Source organism: Pipistrellus hanaki, assembly GCF_964339955.1.
Source record: "Pipistrellus hanaki genome assembly, chromosome: 11".
NCBI lineage: Eukaryota > Metazoa > Chordata > Mammalia > Chiroptera > Vespertilionidae > Pipistrellus > Pipistrellus hanaki.
In genome coordinates, this window is record NC_140513.1 from 37,042,132 (window position 1) to 37,059,833 (window position 17,702).

At 38.5% G+C, this 17,702-nt stretch overlaps 1 protein-coding gene and 1 long non-coding RNA gene across 2 annotated transcripts in view; one reads left to right on the plus strand and one right to left on the minus strand.

The window, feature by feature from the left end:
* LOC311630502 overlaps positions 1-17,702 on the minus strand; it is a 760,408-nt gene that overhangs the window by 399,280 nt on the left and 343,426 nt on the right. The gene's annotated exons all lie outside the window — the stretch shown is intronic.
* ALDH1A1 (aldehyde dehydrogenase 1 family member A1) overlaps positions 7,691-17,702 on the plus strand; it is a 43,727-nt gene continuing 33,715 nt past the window's right edge. Inside the window, exon 1 of the mRNA XM_084899522.1 lies at positions 7,691-8,146. Within this exon, the coding sequence (XP_084755648.1) occupies positions 8,081-8,146 (66 nt within the window). The 5' untranslated portion in view covers positions 7,691-8,080. The remainder of the gene's footprint in view (positions 8,147-17,702) is intronic.

Consider the following 17,702-nt stretch of genomic DNA (forward strand, 5'->3'; position numbering starts at 1 on the left):
ACCAATAGAGAAATTTAAAGATACATATCAAAATAACTCATGAGTGAGGGAAAAATATCACAATGAAAATTAGAAAGTATTTTGAATTGAATATAAATGAAAATACTATATCCAAACTTGTAGTTGATGCTAAAGACTTGCTTGGAGGGAAAGTTAGAGCTTTAAATGAAAGAAGAAAGATAGAAAAGCAAATGATCTAAGTATCAAGAAGTTAGAAAAAGAGCAGGAGAATAAACTTAAAACAGAATGAAGAAAACACTAAGGTTCTTAAAACACAAACGGAGGGACTAGGTTGTTAATTAAATTAAAACCAGCTGAACAAATAACAAAAATAGGGTGGGTCTGTGATGTAGTGCAGTAGTCCTGAGAATTTGCAAATTTAATATCTTTCCAAATGATGTGGGCATAGCTCCAACTTGGAGTTCCTCTACTACTCAGCATTGGTTGGTTACACAATGAGGAAATGGAGCCAGAATTACGTGCGTAGTTTTAAATGCATATCAATACCTGGGCTCAAATGACTCCTTATTAAATCAGAATCTGTTTTGATTTTAACTCCCTATGTGATTTCAATAGGTAGACAAGGCTAAAACCATTCTTCAGACCTTCTCATATTTAATAAGTAAAGCAGGGGTCCTCAAACTTTTTAAAGTGGGGGCCAGATCACGGTCCCTCAGAGAGCTGGAGGGCTGGACTATATGAACTACTAATTCCTACTGTAACACCTTGGCTGCGCTCACTGCCCAAAAAACCTGGCGGGCAGGATCAGACTCCCCTGGGGGCTGCATGTGGCCCGCGGGCCGTAGTTTGAAGACCCCTGAAGTAAAGTCTGGGATTTTATGTAAATACTAGAGGCCTGATGCATGAAGATTCGTGCAAAAATGGGCCTGCCTTCCTCTGGCTGCCAGCACCGCCTTTGCTCTGGCTGGCACCACTGTTTTGCTACAGCCCAGAGCCATCTTTTCACCTTCCCATGCTGCCTATAAGAACAGAGCAGCTGGGGCAGTGCAAAATGCCTGTGTCATAGCTATGGCAATGATACAAGCGTCCTGCTCTGCCCCAAGGCACTCAGTGCCTGCAGATGCAAATTAACCCACCATCTTTGTTGGGTTAATTTGCATACTCCTGATTGGCTGGTGGGCATTGCGAAGGTACAGTCAATTTGCATGTTACACTTTTATTAGTGTAGATTTCTAATTTTTATAACACTGCATGGTACACATGAAATAAATATGTGGGCTCTCAAGTTTGCAAGCCCAGCTCATGACTAAGTGTGCCATTTAGCTTATGTACACAAGCAGCTGAAATGTAAAGTCAGGACCAGGAAGATAAATTTGGATTGTGGCTACAGGTCAGGGTATGTACATATAACTTTAGAATATGGGAACAAATCCAAGCAAGCAACGCAAACCAAGTGTGATATTGTCCAAATAAAATAATTATTTTAAAAATGATTCACAAATGTCATTATCTATTGCAGTTAACTTTTGCAATGGATAAATACCCATTTATATAGCAACTGGAAGATTTTCAAGATGTCAAGTATCTGAGGAGTTCCATTCCAAGGTGCAGGTCAAAGTCTTTCCTTGACCTGAATGTGGTTGTTTAGATATTATCAATAAACTTGAAGAACATGCAGAATGAATGATGTGTGGTCAGGGACAGCATATATTTTTTGATATCTCTGAACTTGTAGTTTTGTTGATTAGTGTATTTAGTTCTCATGGCTCTTGTAGCAAATTACCGCAAACGGAATGGTTTAAAAGCACATATTTATTTTCTTAGGTTTCTTTTTAAATTATTTTTTCAATGACAGTTTACATTCAAATTATTTTGTATTATTTTCAGGTGTGCAGTATAGTAGTGAGGCAATCATATACTTTACAGAGTGTTCCCCTACCTGGCACCATGCATAGTTATCACAATATTATTGACTAGATGTATGATGTATTTTTCATCCCCATGACTGTTTTCTAACTAGCCATCTTTATAGAGGAGTGAAGTCAGTTTCACTGGCTAGTATCAAAGAGATGGGCATGGCCTGCTCTCTGCAAAGAGTCTAGGAGATAATCTATATCCTTGTATTTCCCAGCTTCTAAAGCTGCATTTTTTTGCATCCCCTAGCCCCTGGCACTGTCCTCTATGGTCAAAACTAGGGCCTTCTGGGGTCACATTTTTTCCTGCTTGTGTAGTCAAATCTCTCTTGCTTCTCTCTGATGAGGATGCTTAGGACTGCATTGAAGTCCCACCCTAGTAATCTAGGATAATCTCTCACCTTAAACTCCTTAATTGAATCACAGCTGCTAACTCTCCTTTGCTATATTAGGTAACATTCATAGGTTCTAGGGATCTTTAGGGGTCATTATTCAGCCTGGAGAAATGATATAAAATACTAGAGGCCCTGTCCATGCATTCATGCACCAGGGGGGTCCCTCAACCTGGCCTGTGGGAATCAGGCCAAAACCAGCTCTCCTGACATCCCCTGAGGGGTCCTGGATTGTGAGAGGGCAGTTTTCAGGTGACACACCCCAATATCAGGCTCCCTCCTCTTTGGTTCCAGATGCATCACCCAAGAACCACAGCTGCCAGGTGACTACAGCTCAGCAGCTCCTGCATTGAGCTTCTGCACACACACACACACACACACACACACACACACACACACACGGTCAGGGCATATCATAGCTACTGGTTGGCCAGTCAGTCAGCCATTCAATTGGTCACTTAGGCTTTTATATATAGAGATAATTGAGGTTATCACATAAATTTTGATCATGAATAAATTCAGGATGCCAAAAATGACACTGAGGCAAAAATTCAGCTATTTCACTTTCCAAATGCTAAGGCTGAGTTCAAAAACAAATTGCAGATTTTGGAATACAGTTTATTAGGATGACTCCACACAGTTTTATAAGCTACTTTAAAAAAAAAAATTAATTCACAGTATATCACAAAAGCTTACCAGGTACAGGTCCTTCCTTATTCGTTCACATGTTTTTTTCCTAAATCATGACTTATCAATCATTTGGTATTTTCTATTTTGTAAATAACATTATATTAAAGATAATTTACACAAATTTACACATATTTTATTGTTTCTTTTTTTAAATATATTTTATTGATTTTACACAGAGAGGAATTGAGAGGGACAGAGAGTTAGAAACATAAATGAGAGAGAAACATCAACCAGCTGCCTCTTGCACACCCCCCACTGGGGATGTGCCTGCAACCAAGGTACATGCCCTTGACTGGAATCGAACCCAGGACCTTTCAGTCCACCAGCCGACGCTCTATCCACTGAGCCAAACCGGTCCTGGCAATTCTATTGTTCTTTAAAATTAATTTTTAGAAGTAGAATACCTGGATTAAGGATTTGAACTTTTTTTTATATTTTGATATAATTTGCCAAGTGCTATTAAGCTCTGACCAACACTGTAGGATAAGAGCCATTTCTCTGAAATTTAATATATAGTGTGGTTGGGATGAAAAAGTGCCCCTTTACTCACAAAAATGCTAAGTCATTACTACATAATAGTTTGCACTTGCTATTTATGTTTACTGGGTTGGGAAGTATGTTCTGTGAAACTTTCTTTACCTTCACCCATGATTTAACTAATTTACCAGATTAACTTGCATCTCTGAATTTTCTTTGTAAAAAATATCCCGACTGTATGATTTGTCAGGTTCAAAATCAGGGGAAAGGAATGTGTGGCATTAAAAGTTAGGATATAGATCATTTAGGGTGAGGAAGAAGGGATAGAGATGGGGAGGATACACAAAATGGGCTAATGGGTGCTGGTATTGTTCTATTCTTTGATCAGAGTGATGATTATTTTTTGTGTTCATTTTATAACTATTTATTGAGATGTAAATAGTATTCCCAATATGGTATATTTGACTTTAAATTTTAAACAGCAAAAACAAACAAACAAAAAACAGTTCAACTCATACTTATGTCTTTGGTTTAGCTTAGGGCAGTTTCCTCTGCTTACCGACAGTCAATTGTCTTTGCTCCAAACCTTGGTCATTTACATAAACCTAGTACTTCAATGACATAATTTTTATTTTTATTTTTAAATATATTTTATTGATTTTTTACAGAGAGGAAGGGAGAGATATAGAGAGCTAGAAACGTCAATGAGAGAGAAACATCGACCAGCTGCCTCTTGCACACCCCCTACTGGGGATGTGCCCGCAACTCAGGTACATGCCCTTGACCGGAATCGAACCTGGGACCTTTCAGTCTGCAGATCAACGCTCTACTACTGAGCCAAACCGGTTTCGGCCAATGACATGATTTTTAATTAAATGTTATTTAAATGTAGATTTGTTAGGAGAAACAGAGTTATTTCTATAAAAGCTGAACTGCATAGTATGAAAACCCTTAATCTCGTCAAGTTGCTGTGTAATCTGTGCATACAATTGTTAAAAAAAATATATATGGGAAATATCATAAAGATTTCAAAGTAGTCTACATTCAGACTGTCTCAAAGATACCTTTATTGTCTTCAGTTTCTCTCTCAACTTTGAGGAAAGAAGCACACTGTGAACACTATTTATGCAAGGTTATCTCAACCTCCTGCAGCAGACCCAGTTCCAAGAAATGGCTTTGGTCCATAAAGTTTTAGCAAAATGTATTTAAACTAAAATTAATTACCTTATGAAGGCTTTAATCAACTCTTTCTTTTAGTAACTAATTAGTGTCCTATTTGTACCAAATAAGAGGGGCATTTGTCATATCTAAATAATGAAGGCAAAGAGAAAACAAGGATAGGATATGTATTGTAAAAAGCAGAAGAATCAGTGGTGAGAAAATAGTGCTAATTGGGTAAGAATGGCAGATGAATAGAAATTAGCCCACAGACACGTGGTCACATATTCAGATGCCGCCTTTCTCCTTCGTTTGTAACACTAGCTTGCCAACAGAGCATATAATCTCTCACCACACACAAGGTCCACATTTTCCAAATTAAAAGCAAAGAGTTAACCAACTGGCAGACTCACCCAGCCATGCTTATGGCAACATCGAAGAGTCCAGGAAGGGGGGGATATGACCAAGCAAAAGAGGTTTAGCTCCAACAAATTGATCCAGCATTTTGAAGATAGAACATGTGAAAAGAAGCTATTTTTATTTCACCATCCAATTATGTTTGTTAACAAATCTGAGTGGTTTTTATTGCAGTTACTCATATGGGTGGGAGCAGGTTGGGCTCCATTATCCTTTCAGTGACTGGGATATGAATGGAGTTCTGGAGAGATTCATTGTAAAATGAGACAGTGGTTTCAGCAGTGCCTGAAGCCATGGTCTATACTTATCTTATATGTATAATGACAGTTTTCACAAAGGACTGGAAGAAATCATATTCAAGAAAAAAACTATGCTTCCACTTCCTAAGAAGGAAAGGAAGATAGAACATCCTTTGTCTGTTACCCCCAGTATAGTTCCAGCTCATCTCCACTGCGTGGCGTCCAATCAAAATGATATTGGCACTCAATCAGCACACAACCCTAGGTCTAGTCCTGGGGTGTGCCTCCTTGGCCCCTGTCCTCTCCCCAAAGCCATTTTCCTTCTGAAAGAGCGGAAAGCGGTCTGATAAAGACTTTTACCCATGCAACCATTCCCAGGAATATACTGTTCTTTCAAGACAAGTTCTAGGGGGCAGGACAAAGCTTACCTCAAAATTAGAGATCTCAGGCCCTGTGGTTTCTGGGCAGGAAAGATCTGCCCTTCAAGTAAGATTAAGGTTAAAGAGTTCCTGATACTCTTAATCACAATGCCTTCCCCACAAAAAGATACTTGGTAAATATTTGTTGAAATTAAATGGGCAGGTGTTGTAACCTGTTCCCAAAGCTGCACCTTTTACCTAGGTTTAGTAGTGTCTGGTATAAAAGGACCTGTTCTTATGTAATTATTCAATAAAATATGATCAAGGATGAGCATGTAAGTAGTGAGATGACATTGCCAAGTGTGTTATAAAGCTTTGAGCTTTCACTGCCTGGACATCAAATAAACCAGTGTTTGAATCCACAAACAACTGTTATACTGAGAGCAGAAGAAAGCAGCAAAACACAGCTGTCTGGGCATGGCCAGAGCACCAGTCCGCAAGTTATGTAACAGCTGTTGTGTAATTGTGCATTTAACTCAAAACACATTTTTTAAAGAGAAAACAATTTAATTTTCCAAAAAAGAAAGAAAAAGAAATTGAGAGCAAGAGAGGGAGAAAGAAACAGAAGAAATGTTGAAATTACACAGAAGGTTCTATCAGGTCTTCAGGCATGAGGCAAGGGAGACAAGGACCTTGGGGACAGTTGCCTTAGAATCTGGGGGCCTGGACCATGCACCAGGTCCGGACTGCCTCCCATTTTTGTAAATAAAATTGCATTGGAAAACAATTAATGTAATGAATCTACAGCATTAATGCATCTATTGTCTATAGCAGGGGTCTTCAAACTACAGCCCGCGGGCCACATGCGGCCCGCAGAGGAGTCTGATCCGGCCCGCCAGGTTTTTTGGGCAGTGAGCGCAGCCGAGGTGTTACAGTAGGAATTAGTAGTTCATATAGTCCGGCCCTCCAGCTCTTTGAGGGACCGTGATCTGGCCCCCACTTTAAAAAGTTTGAGGACCCCTGGTCTATAGTTTCCTTCATGCAGACTCTAAGTAAGTTACAACAGAAACTATCTCGCTTCACCTAGAAAGCTAAATCTATCTGTTCCCAGAGAAAGTTTGCTGGCTCCTGTCTCAAATGAATAAAAGGCCAAGTTTAAGTGCCTGTGAGGGTGACTATTCACTTTGAGAACCAAAACAGCCAATTCTCTGGAAATGAAATTCTTGTCCTTACTACATCAGTGATCATAGGCAAGCTAGTTACCCTCTGTCTGTCTGTAAAATGGAAAAGCAAGTAAGGATGGAAAGAGAAAGCAAGGCTGCAGCACCTGGTTAGGAGAAACAAGTCAATGAGCCTATTTTCCCTACGAAATCCCGTATTTGGGGAAGCTGGCAATGTTCAATGTTCATGGGGACACACACACACACACACACACACACACACACACACACTCCTGAATTCTTAGTAATCAGAATTGAGAGCATCCAAAGCTTTCTGTCTGTTCCTACCCTAACTTTTGCTAGAGCTTCAATACAATGAAATATTGTACTTTAAATGGGAGTAGTGCAGTTTAAAAACGTGTCCTTTTTTAATGTTGCCAGCTTGAACTATTAATTTAATTTTAAGAACTTTAGTGACTTGAAAGTACTGTTTATGTTTACTCCTTGTGCAGTTGCCTGGATCAATGATTGATAAATACAGTCAGCTTCTAGAATCAGAAGTTACTTTCATTTTAAGTGTGTTTTAACAGACCGTATGACTGCTGTGGTGACCTTGTATGACAGCGCACTCTGAGTTCCCTAAAAATCCTGCTGATTTTTCTGTTCCCATAGGTAAAATAAAGATAATTTAGAGCTCCTGAAATGACAGTGGGTCTACTTCCCCAGCAGTTAAAATACACTGGATTGGTATAATTTTTTAAAGCTGACTTGGGATAGGGTCTACATAGAGGGCCTTTCTTCCCCCAAACAGCACCCTCTTTCCCTGACAGCATTGACCTGAAGACACCTGGCCAGAGTCCTCTCCTCACCAGCCTGTGCCGGTTTGGACGCTCAGTTCTCAGATCCTCTGATTCCAAGTCTGTCAGGGAACGGAAAGTTTCACAGGAGCATAAAAAAGCACGAGAAGCCAAAAAAATAATAACTGGCCTCAGTGGCCAGAACAGCTGCGCTGAGAACCCTTCCCACAGGTTTCGGCTTTGCAAATTAATTCATCTGCAAATAGTGCCCTTCTCCAGATGCAGCTGCAGGGCTGGAGCTCTGGTTTCTTAAGGATTTAACTTTAAAAAGTCAAGGGCTTCCTGCACTAGGTGTTACAAATAAGTAGTGTCATTTTCTTTCTTGCTCCATCCAATCGTCTCCCAGTATGCAAATAAACCTTAGCCCGTGCGGATAAAAAGGAACAAATAAAGCCAAGTGCTCTATCAGAACCAAATCGCTGAGCCTGTCACCTGTGTTTCAGCAGCTGAACCAGAAATGTCGTCCCCAGGCATGCCAGACTTACCTGTCCCACTCACCAATGTGAAGTTTGAATATACGAAGGTCAGTACCATTTATGTTTGCTGCTTTGCCCCGGGTTTCTTAAAAACCACACTTATTGAAAGCATAAAAGGTCAATTTAAGCGACTTGTGTAAAGAGCCCTTGGCAAATACAAAAATGAAAGGCTTGCAGAATGCAGTTCTGAGTTCGGTGTCTTGATCAAATGCTGAATTCCAAATCACTTCGTGCCACTTTTCATATATGTGTTTCTTAAGAGGGTTTTTAAGGAAAGGCATTCTCTTCTGCGTGAAAGGTTCTTGTGTTGGGATACAGTGACTTTACTAAGCAGTTCTATGAACTTCAGCCTAGCCCTGCATGTAGGATAAGAGAACATATAGTTGCTAGAGAAACTGAAAGGAGACAAACAGTGGGAAATGTTTTTATAAAAACAAAACAAAAAGGAGAAACAGCCTGCTGAAGTAACATGATCTGTCTATATGGTTAATGAGTGTCGAAATTGAAAGACCTTCAATCTGAGTATTGAAGAAATTTAATAAAAGCTCCTCTTTCAAAAACTTCTAATGGACTTGCATTATTCAGCATATTTGGGGAAAGAAAGCATTCTTACTTATTTCTTCAGCAAAGTTTGTTGCCATCAGAACAGATGTGTAATTGTTAGCTGATAGATCCAGAGAGAAACAAGAGCAGGAGTCTGATCCAAACTTAAAAATCCACAGCTAGGGAGAAGAAGGAAATGGATCTTGTTTGAGTCAGTCAAGAAACTCAGCCTGTTTCACAGTTATATGCCAGCTCTCCTGTCAGAGCCTAGAACTCCCAAACAAATAGAGAGAGAAAAACAATACCAGTCTAATCAAAATTATTTAAAGTTAGCTTGATGCTGTGATGGAGAAAGTAAGGGAAGAAAGGAAGTATTTCAACTCAAGCAGAGTCATTTTGCTTTCTGAATCAGCCAATGAGAAAGAAAAAAAAAAAGAGCATTATAATTTAATGATAAAGTAAAACCTCACTATTATTTATATGTTTTATTTCCTTACTTGAAACCATGGGTGATTTTGTGAATCCTAAGGTCATTTTCATTTGTGCATGTACAAAAAATGAGGAAGTGGCTCAGCTGACCCGCTCTTTTCCTTAGGAACACGTCTACAGAGATCAGATTGTGCCTTTCACACGATTGACCAACAGCTATAAAGTGTATTAATGTATTATTTTCATAAGGTTTTATTAAAATGAGAAACTTTTTTTCACTTAATTTTATTCCAAATGGGAGCATTAAAATGTGATGAGTCCATACCTCCGACAATTTGCACTTGGCAAAAAATATGCCCAGAAGATGACAAAACTTGAGACTCTAGCCTTCCCATCTTTTCTTACTCCAAGTCGGTTCATTCACAAGAAATTTCAATCCAAGGCATGCTGGGGAAAAAATGAGTTTCATAAAGATCAGAATCACTGGCAATGTTTTAATGACCCCACTGCTAATGTTACAAAGAGTCTGTTTTAATTATGCTCATTGGGAAGATATTTGGTAGTCTGAATGTCTCATTTTTAAAAGTTGAGCTTTGCAGAAGTTTGTAGCCTCCTTGTATATCTCAAGGAAGCTTTAATCTAAAATACCCTTTCTACTAAACGAAGCTTTGGTTAGTAGTTATTAATTAAGCATGTAAGATGCAGTATTAGAGGAGTGTGGTGGTCATTAAAATTTAACATGCAAACACAGATCTAGTAATTCTTTCACACTGAGAAGTTTTTAAGATGGAAATCTGTTCTCTTCAAAGTCATTGCACAAGAACACCCTTTAGGGAACATGACTGACCTAAGTGTTCAAAAGAAGGCAAGATTCCACGAGCAGGGCTTGCTCTTGCATCTAAAAACTTTGCTGTGTAAAAACACCCCAATGCAAGTCAGTGAATTTTGATTGCTCACACATCTTCTCAATAAATCTGTTCTGCTCAGATAGCATTTTATTGTCTGATTTATTGGTTACAGCATTTTCACACTTGGGAGGACACCAGTTATGTATGTAATTAAATCTAAATGGGTGAGCTTTTTCAAAATGCCTTTGCATTTTCTTTTTTACTGTGCCCCACTGAAGAATTGTATTGGATTTGCACTTGCAAAAGGAGTTGGAAAAAAATGAAGGTTATTAACTAAGTTTCCTGGTTACAAACCAAGTAAACAAGGATTTTACAGTGTCTGAGAAAGTGCCTTCTGTGGCCAGCCCCTAACCTCTGCATTATTTTTCTCTTACTAAGTTAATGCCCTTCTTTATTATCACTAGAAGTATATTGGTCTCTGGGGCAAGGTGGAGGGAATAGGCAGGCAGGGTTGGATAGCAAAAAATTATTACAAATACAGTAGAAATAGAACAACATACTCTCAAGCTTGAGGCTGCTTTTCCCCAAACAAAAGAAGTCATTGTTGCATATCTTTTTTATGACTTATTCTCTAGTACAGTCTGATTAGCTTTTTTGATGGGGTGGATAAAACCGAGCTCAGAGTTAAGAATAACTTTCTAAAGTGATACAAAGGTGTTTTAGAATTTAAAACCTCAAAAACATCATTATAAATTCACATAAACTCAGATCCCATCTCTATCCTCATTTATCCCCTTTCCAACTCTAAATGAATCATACATCTGCCAGCTCACCCGTTTTATTGAGCTTTTAAATGAAGACCTTCTTTGAAAGTTATGTGATCACGGGGCAAACTACATTACCTCTCACTGCCTCGGTTTCTTTGTATGTAAAATGGGAATAATAAACGTCCCACTTTCCTAAGGTGGATGAAAGCATTAAATGAGTTTAATGCACATAAACCACTTGTAATAAGACCTAGCACATGGAAAGTGACTGATTAACATTAGCTACCCTTGTCCTATTAATTTTTCTGACTTTTTCCAGTTCTCTAGAATTTTCTTTTATCCAGTCTTTCCTAGAGCTATTTCTGATTTCTCTTCTAGTCTTTTTAGTCTTTGTCACTCTTTCTTGCACAGTCATGCACCACCTGACAAGGATCTCGTTGGAGCAAAGTTCCAAGCATTTATCCAGGATTTCAGGAATCAAAACTAAATGCTGAATGCTAATAGCCTGAGCCCTCACACCAAGTGACTTCTCTAGGATCAGTGTCCCTGCTTTGGGGCATGGAGGTGTTGGAATCCTGGTCTGTTCTTCACTTGCTCATCCCCGACTACTGAAGGGGGCATGACCATGAGTCTCTCCAGTTGCTGCTCAGCTGTTCCCAGAAGGAAGAGATAAATGTTTTTTCTTTACCAAAATATGCCAAATAATTTTCTCAGTCCACCAGGGGGAAGGAATAAATGTTTTCTTTCCCAAAATATGCTAAATAATGTTGAGTCCATTTGAAGTTTTTGAAACTGGAGCTTTCATCCAAAAGATAAATTTTTAATAGAGAAAAGTTATGAATCATTGAATATTATGAAGCTAGGCACCAAATTCTTGTAACAAAGAAACTCAGGCACATACATGTTGGAATACCCGTCCTCTTCGCTCATTTCTCCCACTTTCCCTTTCCTTTATTTAACATCATTGAATGACCGCTTTGTGTTAAGTCTTATGGTACAAGAAGACTAATGTGATCTTACCTCATGGAGCTTATATTCTTGGAGGGTGTGTGGTATGGTATAGGGACGAAAATAAACAAGTGAATAATTGAATCACAAATTATAAATGTTAAAGAGAAGAAAACAAGAAGCTGAGAGAATGAGAGGAAAAGCTTCCTCTCGACGAGGTCTTCGAGAAGATCTTTTAAAGGAAAGAACAGTTACCGGTAAGGTGAACCTGAGAGATGCAGAGGATGAGGTGGCTCTGGAGGGTGGGGAGAAACAAAGATCTAGAGCTAACAGCACAGGCAAAGATCCCGTGAAGAGGAGCTTGGTCTGTTCAAAGAACGATCAAAAGGCTAATGTGGCAGAGTCAAGTGAGGAAAGGAGAGAATGGATGAGACGGACAGAGGCTGTGGCCCGATGGCCTGGTGGATTTTATTTAAGGGAAACCACTGGGGAGTGCTTAGCACAGGACAGGACTTATGTTCAAGACAAAGCTGGTTGTGCAGTGGCCCTGCTTTCATTTGGGAACTCCTTTTAACTTCTGACTGAAGCAATATTTGGTTTGCTTTCTGTTTGAAGCAGTTGAACAAATAGCTGGATGGCTACAAGGTATAGTGGCTTAACAAGATAAACTCAGCTTCGATTTCCAGCTCTTCCACTTGTTTATCATATGACGTTGGCCAGGCTTCTAATCTCTCTGAGTTTCGGTTGGCCTGTCTGTATGTTGGGAATAATGATGACTGCCTTGGAAAGTGGCTGTGAGAATCAAGAGAGGTAATTTGTGCAAATTGACCAGCACTCATTAGCTACTTAGGCTCTTTTTAGCCTGCTTCTTTCTAAGATGATTCCTAGAATTCCAGAATTATTCCGTTCCCACTCTAAGGGGAATGAATACTTGAATTTCTAGGCGCAGTTCAAAACTGCTTCTATCTGTTGATCTCATGTGAGGTTCATAATTCATCACTGGGAAGGAGCTAGAGAAGATGTTACTAGTCTCCCATTTTGAAGCCCAGGCACCAGCGCTCAGAGAGCTTAAGTGATTTGCTAGAGGTCACAGAGCTCTTAATGTGGCAAAGACAGAATAATAAGCTGAATTCTGAATCTTCTCGTTTCAGATTCATTACGCCCCCACATGATTTTGTTTTCTTTCCCCTGGACGCTAAAAACAGTATTGTATCTCACTGGGTTGTCTCTAACCAGCACCTTCTTTACCCTGATTGAGAGAACTGAAACTTGGATGATAAGGGAGAGGGGTGACTTGAGCGCCCCCCCCCCCCAACTCAGGTGGACCAATAGAGAGAGGTTACTCTGGAGTAGTACTTCTTGTATTTGAATGTGCCAGTGGGTCACTTAGGGATCTTGTTGAAGTGCAGATTGATTCCGTAGGCCTGAGATACATACGAGATTCTGCATTTCTAACAGACTTCCAGGCGTTGCTATTGCTACTCAAGCTAGGCCTGTTGACCTGCAGCAACAGTCTAAAAGTTTTGGGTGGACTTTATAGCTTCATCTACAGTGACCACCATCTAGTTCCTTACAGACCTGACTTCCTGTTTCTGCCAGAGCCTCACTCACACTCAGGGCTGATATAGCACACACCGGCATGAGGAAATCTCTTGAGAATATAGGAGTCTTGATAAAATGATGACACGGTTGTTTCTAAATAGCAATTGTCTGGCTTGGGTGATGGTGGGGCTGGTTTGGGTTTTCATGATGCTATTATAATTGCATCATGTATATTAGCATGATGACACATGTACCAGATGTCAGTGGCAACAGAGCTAAGTTCAAAAGAACTTGAGTAATAATTGTTTTATAATTAAATATTTCTTAAAAATCCACTTCTATATAATAAGCAAATTGGAAAAGAGCATGTGTGTATGCATGTGTGTGCGTGTGCATGTTTAAAGCTCCCACAAATAGAGGCATTGATTACATAGACTGAATTTTGCTCTTTTAATTTTTTACATTACATGTCCACCTGGAACCTTTTTTGTAATGCTGGACTTGCTAAAGGAAATTTGTTTGCTGGGAACCTGCACAATTATCACAGACCTTGAAGCTTTGCCTGAACAAAGTACTCCTCCCCACCCCCAGGTCCCACTATCTTACTATTTGAAGTACTCGCCCAATACTTTCTTAGAAGTCAAAGGAATATAAATAACAAACAACTGACTTAGGCTCTACATTTGCATTTTCCTTAGGAGGAGGAAGGCTTATATGTAAGTATTATATTATTTGGCTTTGATATTGCTAAATATTAAATATGTACAGAACTTCTGGATTTTTGCCATTTGTGGGACTTGGTGAGCATGTGGCTCAAAAAAGAAATGCTTTTCTTTTCCCCTGCATTGAAAAGGCTGAAGTTTTTCAAACAAGAAAATAAGAGTGCACACTTATGTCACTGAAGTCAGATTATAATATAAAACAGAAATCAAAGGAAATTTGTATTTCTCCTACTTCTGTTTTGGTCACTTTTCTTGTTTTGTTTTTCATTCCTTTAGCTGCAGTTAAATATTTTCCTCCCATCTGTTATTTCCTCCTTAATTTCCTTTTAGATTTTTTTTCCTCTGAGTCTCAGCATTTTGCTTTGCTGCCTCAGGGTTTGGATTGAAAGTAGTTGCCAGACATCTAGCTTTGAAGCTTTGATTCTTTTAAATATTTAACATCCCCACCTGACTTTTGTTCAGTCTCTTTTATTATTCAACCTGCATCTCATTCTTTCTGTCCCCCTCTCCCAAAGTTTTGTGTTTTGTGATTTTTGGAGGGTTGGTGCCTGAAGCTGACAAAAGGTTTACACATTTACCAAACCCATTTACAACAACTCCACACTGTGACTGGGGGTCTCAGGTTTGGATATTTTCCCAGGTGACATAAAAAGGAGAATCGCATCACCTTTCTCACCCTTGTTATTTCTTAAAAGAAATACTTTGGGTATTTAAAATGTGATCTGTTAAATCTCTCTGCCACCAAGAAAGCACTGACTTCCCTTATAGTACCTAGAGCCACTGGCTTGGTCCCAGCCCCTCACTATCAGAGAAGCTATGACTTGCAGAGCGAGGTGGGAAAAGTGAAGGGGTTAAGCAAAAAATAAAAAAATAAAAATCATAGACCCAGATAAAAGCATGGTCATTATCAAAGGGAAAGGAGGTAGGAGAGGGTAAAGGGGAGATAAATGGTGACAGAAGGAGACTTGACTTGGGTGGTGAACATAAGTACAATGTACAGATGATATATTATAGAATTGAACACCTAAAACCTATATGATTTTATTAATGTCAACCCAATAAATTCAATCAGAAGAAACAGAGATACTGTAAATATAGGACATCTGAATATCTGTTGGAGGGAGTCAGGAGCTCTCTCCCCTTAAAGCTAACATGTTCCAAAATCTTATCTCAACATATAAGGCTAAAGGGTTTTGTTTTGCCTATTAGTCAAATTTAGTTTGATCAAAGGCAGAAATACTTTAGGGAAAGGACTTATTAATTTAGAATGGTAGCTTTATATCAAACACATTAAGATAATAACTTTTACTTGGAAAATATTTTTTAAAGTATGATTTGGACACTAAAATGCATTCAGAAAACAGCTACTTTTGACAATCTAATGTCATATGATACGTCCCCTAAAATCTGACATATAAAAAATGTAAGAGTAAAATCAATTTTTAAGTCGCCTCGACATTGTCATTGATTCTTTCCCCATATAAGAAGCACTTGAAGTACAAATGCATAGACATAATTTCCAATCAATATTGTGAACTTTCAGTTGAGGTTTCAAAAAATCTATATACATTATTCACATATATCCTGATTCCAAAATTCATAATTAGAACATGGTTTCTATAATGGTTAAATAGAACCCAAGAATTTTTTTCTTTTACTTTTACAACATAATTCCATTTCCTCTAAACTAAAGGCAAATAACAAATGGAAAATGAACAAAGGGAGGGAAACGATAGTGCAGTTCAACAGGCCTAAATAGGTGTCATAATCATTAAAATAAATATTTGTTAGCCTACATTTTTCCATATACAGTACTTTTCCCTTATCCATGGTTTTGCTTTTTGCAATTTCAGTTACCCTCTGTCAACCACATCCAAAAATATTCAATGGAAAATTCCAGAAATAAACAATTTATAAGTTTCAAATTCCATACCATTCTGAGTCCTTTGTCCCACCCCAATCCCAAAACAATCCCTTTGTCCAATGTCTCCACACTGTATACGCCCCTCATCCATTAATATATGCTCACACACCTGTTAGTCACTTAGGAGCCCCACTGGGTTATAAGATTGACTGTTACAGTGTCACAGTGCTTGTATTCAAGTAACCCTTATTCTACTTAATAACGCCACATTCACATATATTTTATTACAGTATGTTGAAATCATTATTCTATTAGTTGTTGTTGCTGATCTCTTACTATGCTTAACATAAAAAAAACTTTATCATGATTATGTATATATAGAAAAGAACATAGTATATATAGGGTTTGGTACTCTCCACAGTTTTAAGTTTCCACTGGAGGTCTTAAAAATTATCCCCTGCAGACAAAGTAGGAGTACTGTGACTATTTTATAAAACCACAGGAAAGGGGATTATTAAAAAAAAAATATTTGGTCTCACAGTTAGATGGAAGCAAATGTCAAATGTAAAGCCAATAAAATTACCTCCTTCTCCCCAAATCATTAAGGTAGATCCTACCAATTAATTCTCCACAGCTCAGAGGAAGGAAAAGGATGGTGCATTCTTGATCTTTATTGCAAACAGATCATGCCATTATGTGTGCTGAGTTCTGTTGTTATGCTGAAAGGCCCCTGTTTGGGGAAGAATGTATCTAATTCATAATTTTCAGACTATAGCGCTATGTCGTGGTACTCTAAAACCTCATGTCCTCAAGCCTGGAATGTTAAAATGATTTCAACTAATGTCTGGACTCTGGTTGTTCTACTTTAAATCCACTTGGGGACATTACAATCAGTTTTCCTAGAAACCCTTATTTGATCCTGTCACCCCTTTATTATATCCAGAATAGAGTCCAAATTCTCATGTTGGAGATCAGGATCCACCACAAACTGGTCTCATTTTCATTGTCAGAACTTATCTCTGACTTGTTTCCACTGGAGCTCTCTGTTCCAGGCTAATCTCCTCCCTGCCACAAATATCTCAACAGCATTCCCTCCCTCTGCTCATTGTTTTTCTTTTTCCACCAATCCAATCCTATCCCTCAAGGATGCATTCTTCTAGCCCACATCCCTCTCTTCCCAGAATTCCGCTATGCAATTTATTAACTCAAGCACTGCTTTAGTGATTTTATTGCACAACCTTCATTTCTCTACCAGCTGATTTTTATATAAATGCACTCTCTTCATAAATCATGAGCCCCTTGAGAGCAGGGGTCATGTCTCACTCATCTCTTATTTTCCCCTCATACCTTCCAAATAATGAGGCAACTGTTTACTCAATACTTAACAAATACTTTTCTGAAGAAGAAAAAATGGTGACCATTTGGATTATGTGAATATAAACACAAATTCAAACAAAAGTTGAGTTCACAGTGTCCTCCTATATAAAAGGTTAAAACTGAATAATGCAGAGCAGTTGCCAGTAATTTGGGGTCATCTTTGTCTGGTTTCATTAGCTGCCTGAGGCTGCTAGATAAACTTGTGTTCTTTAGGTTAATTCTCATTTATAAAACATTCACTGACTTTCATTTGAACTGGGATTTTCAGATACAGCTTAGATACAATAAGTAAAATAAGCTTTACTACATCAAGAGATATATTATTGAGAATTTAAAACTTCAAATTATCACATACCTAATGGGAATCAAGTAAGAGCTACAAAGTTTCATCTGTAAACCAATATCTGGAGATAATCTTTTTTTAAAGGGAGAGTGCACTTTTAAAATATTTTTATTGATTTCAGAGAGAAAGGGAGAGGGAGCGAGAGATAGAAACATCAATGATGAGAGAGAATCATTGATCAGCGGTCTCCTGCATGCCCCCTGTTGGGGATAGAGCCACA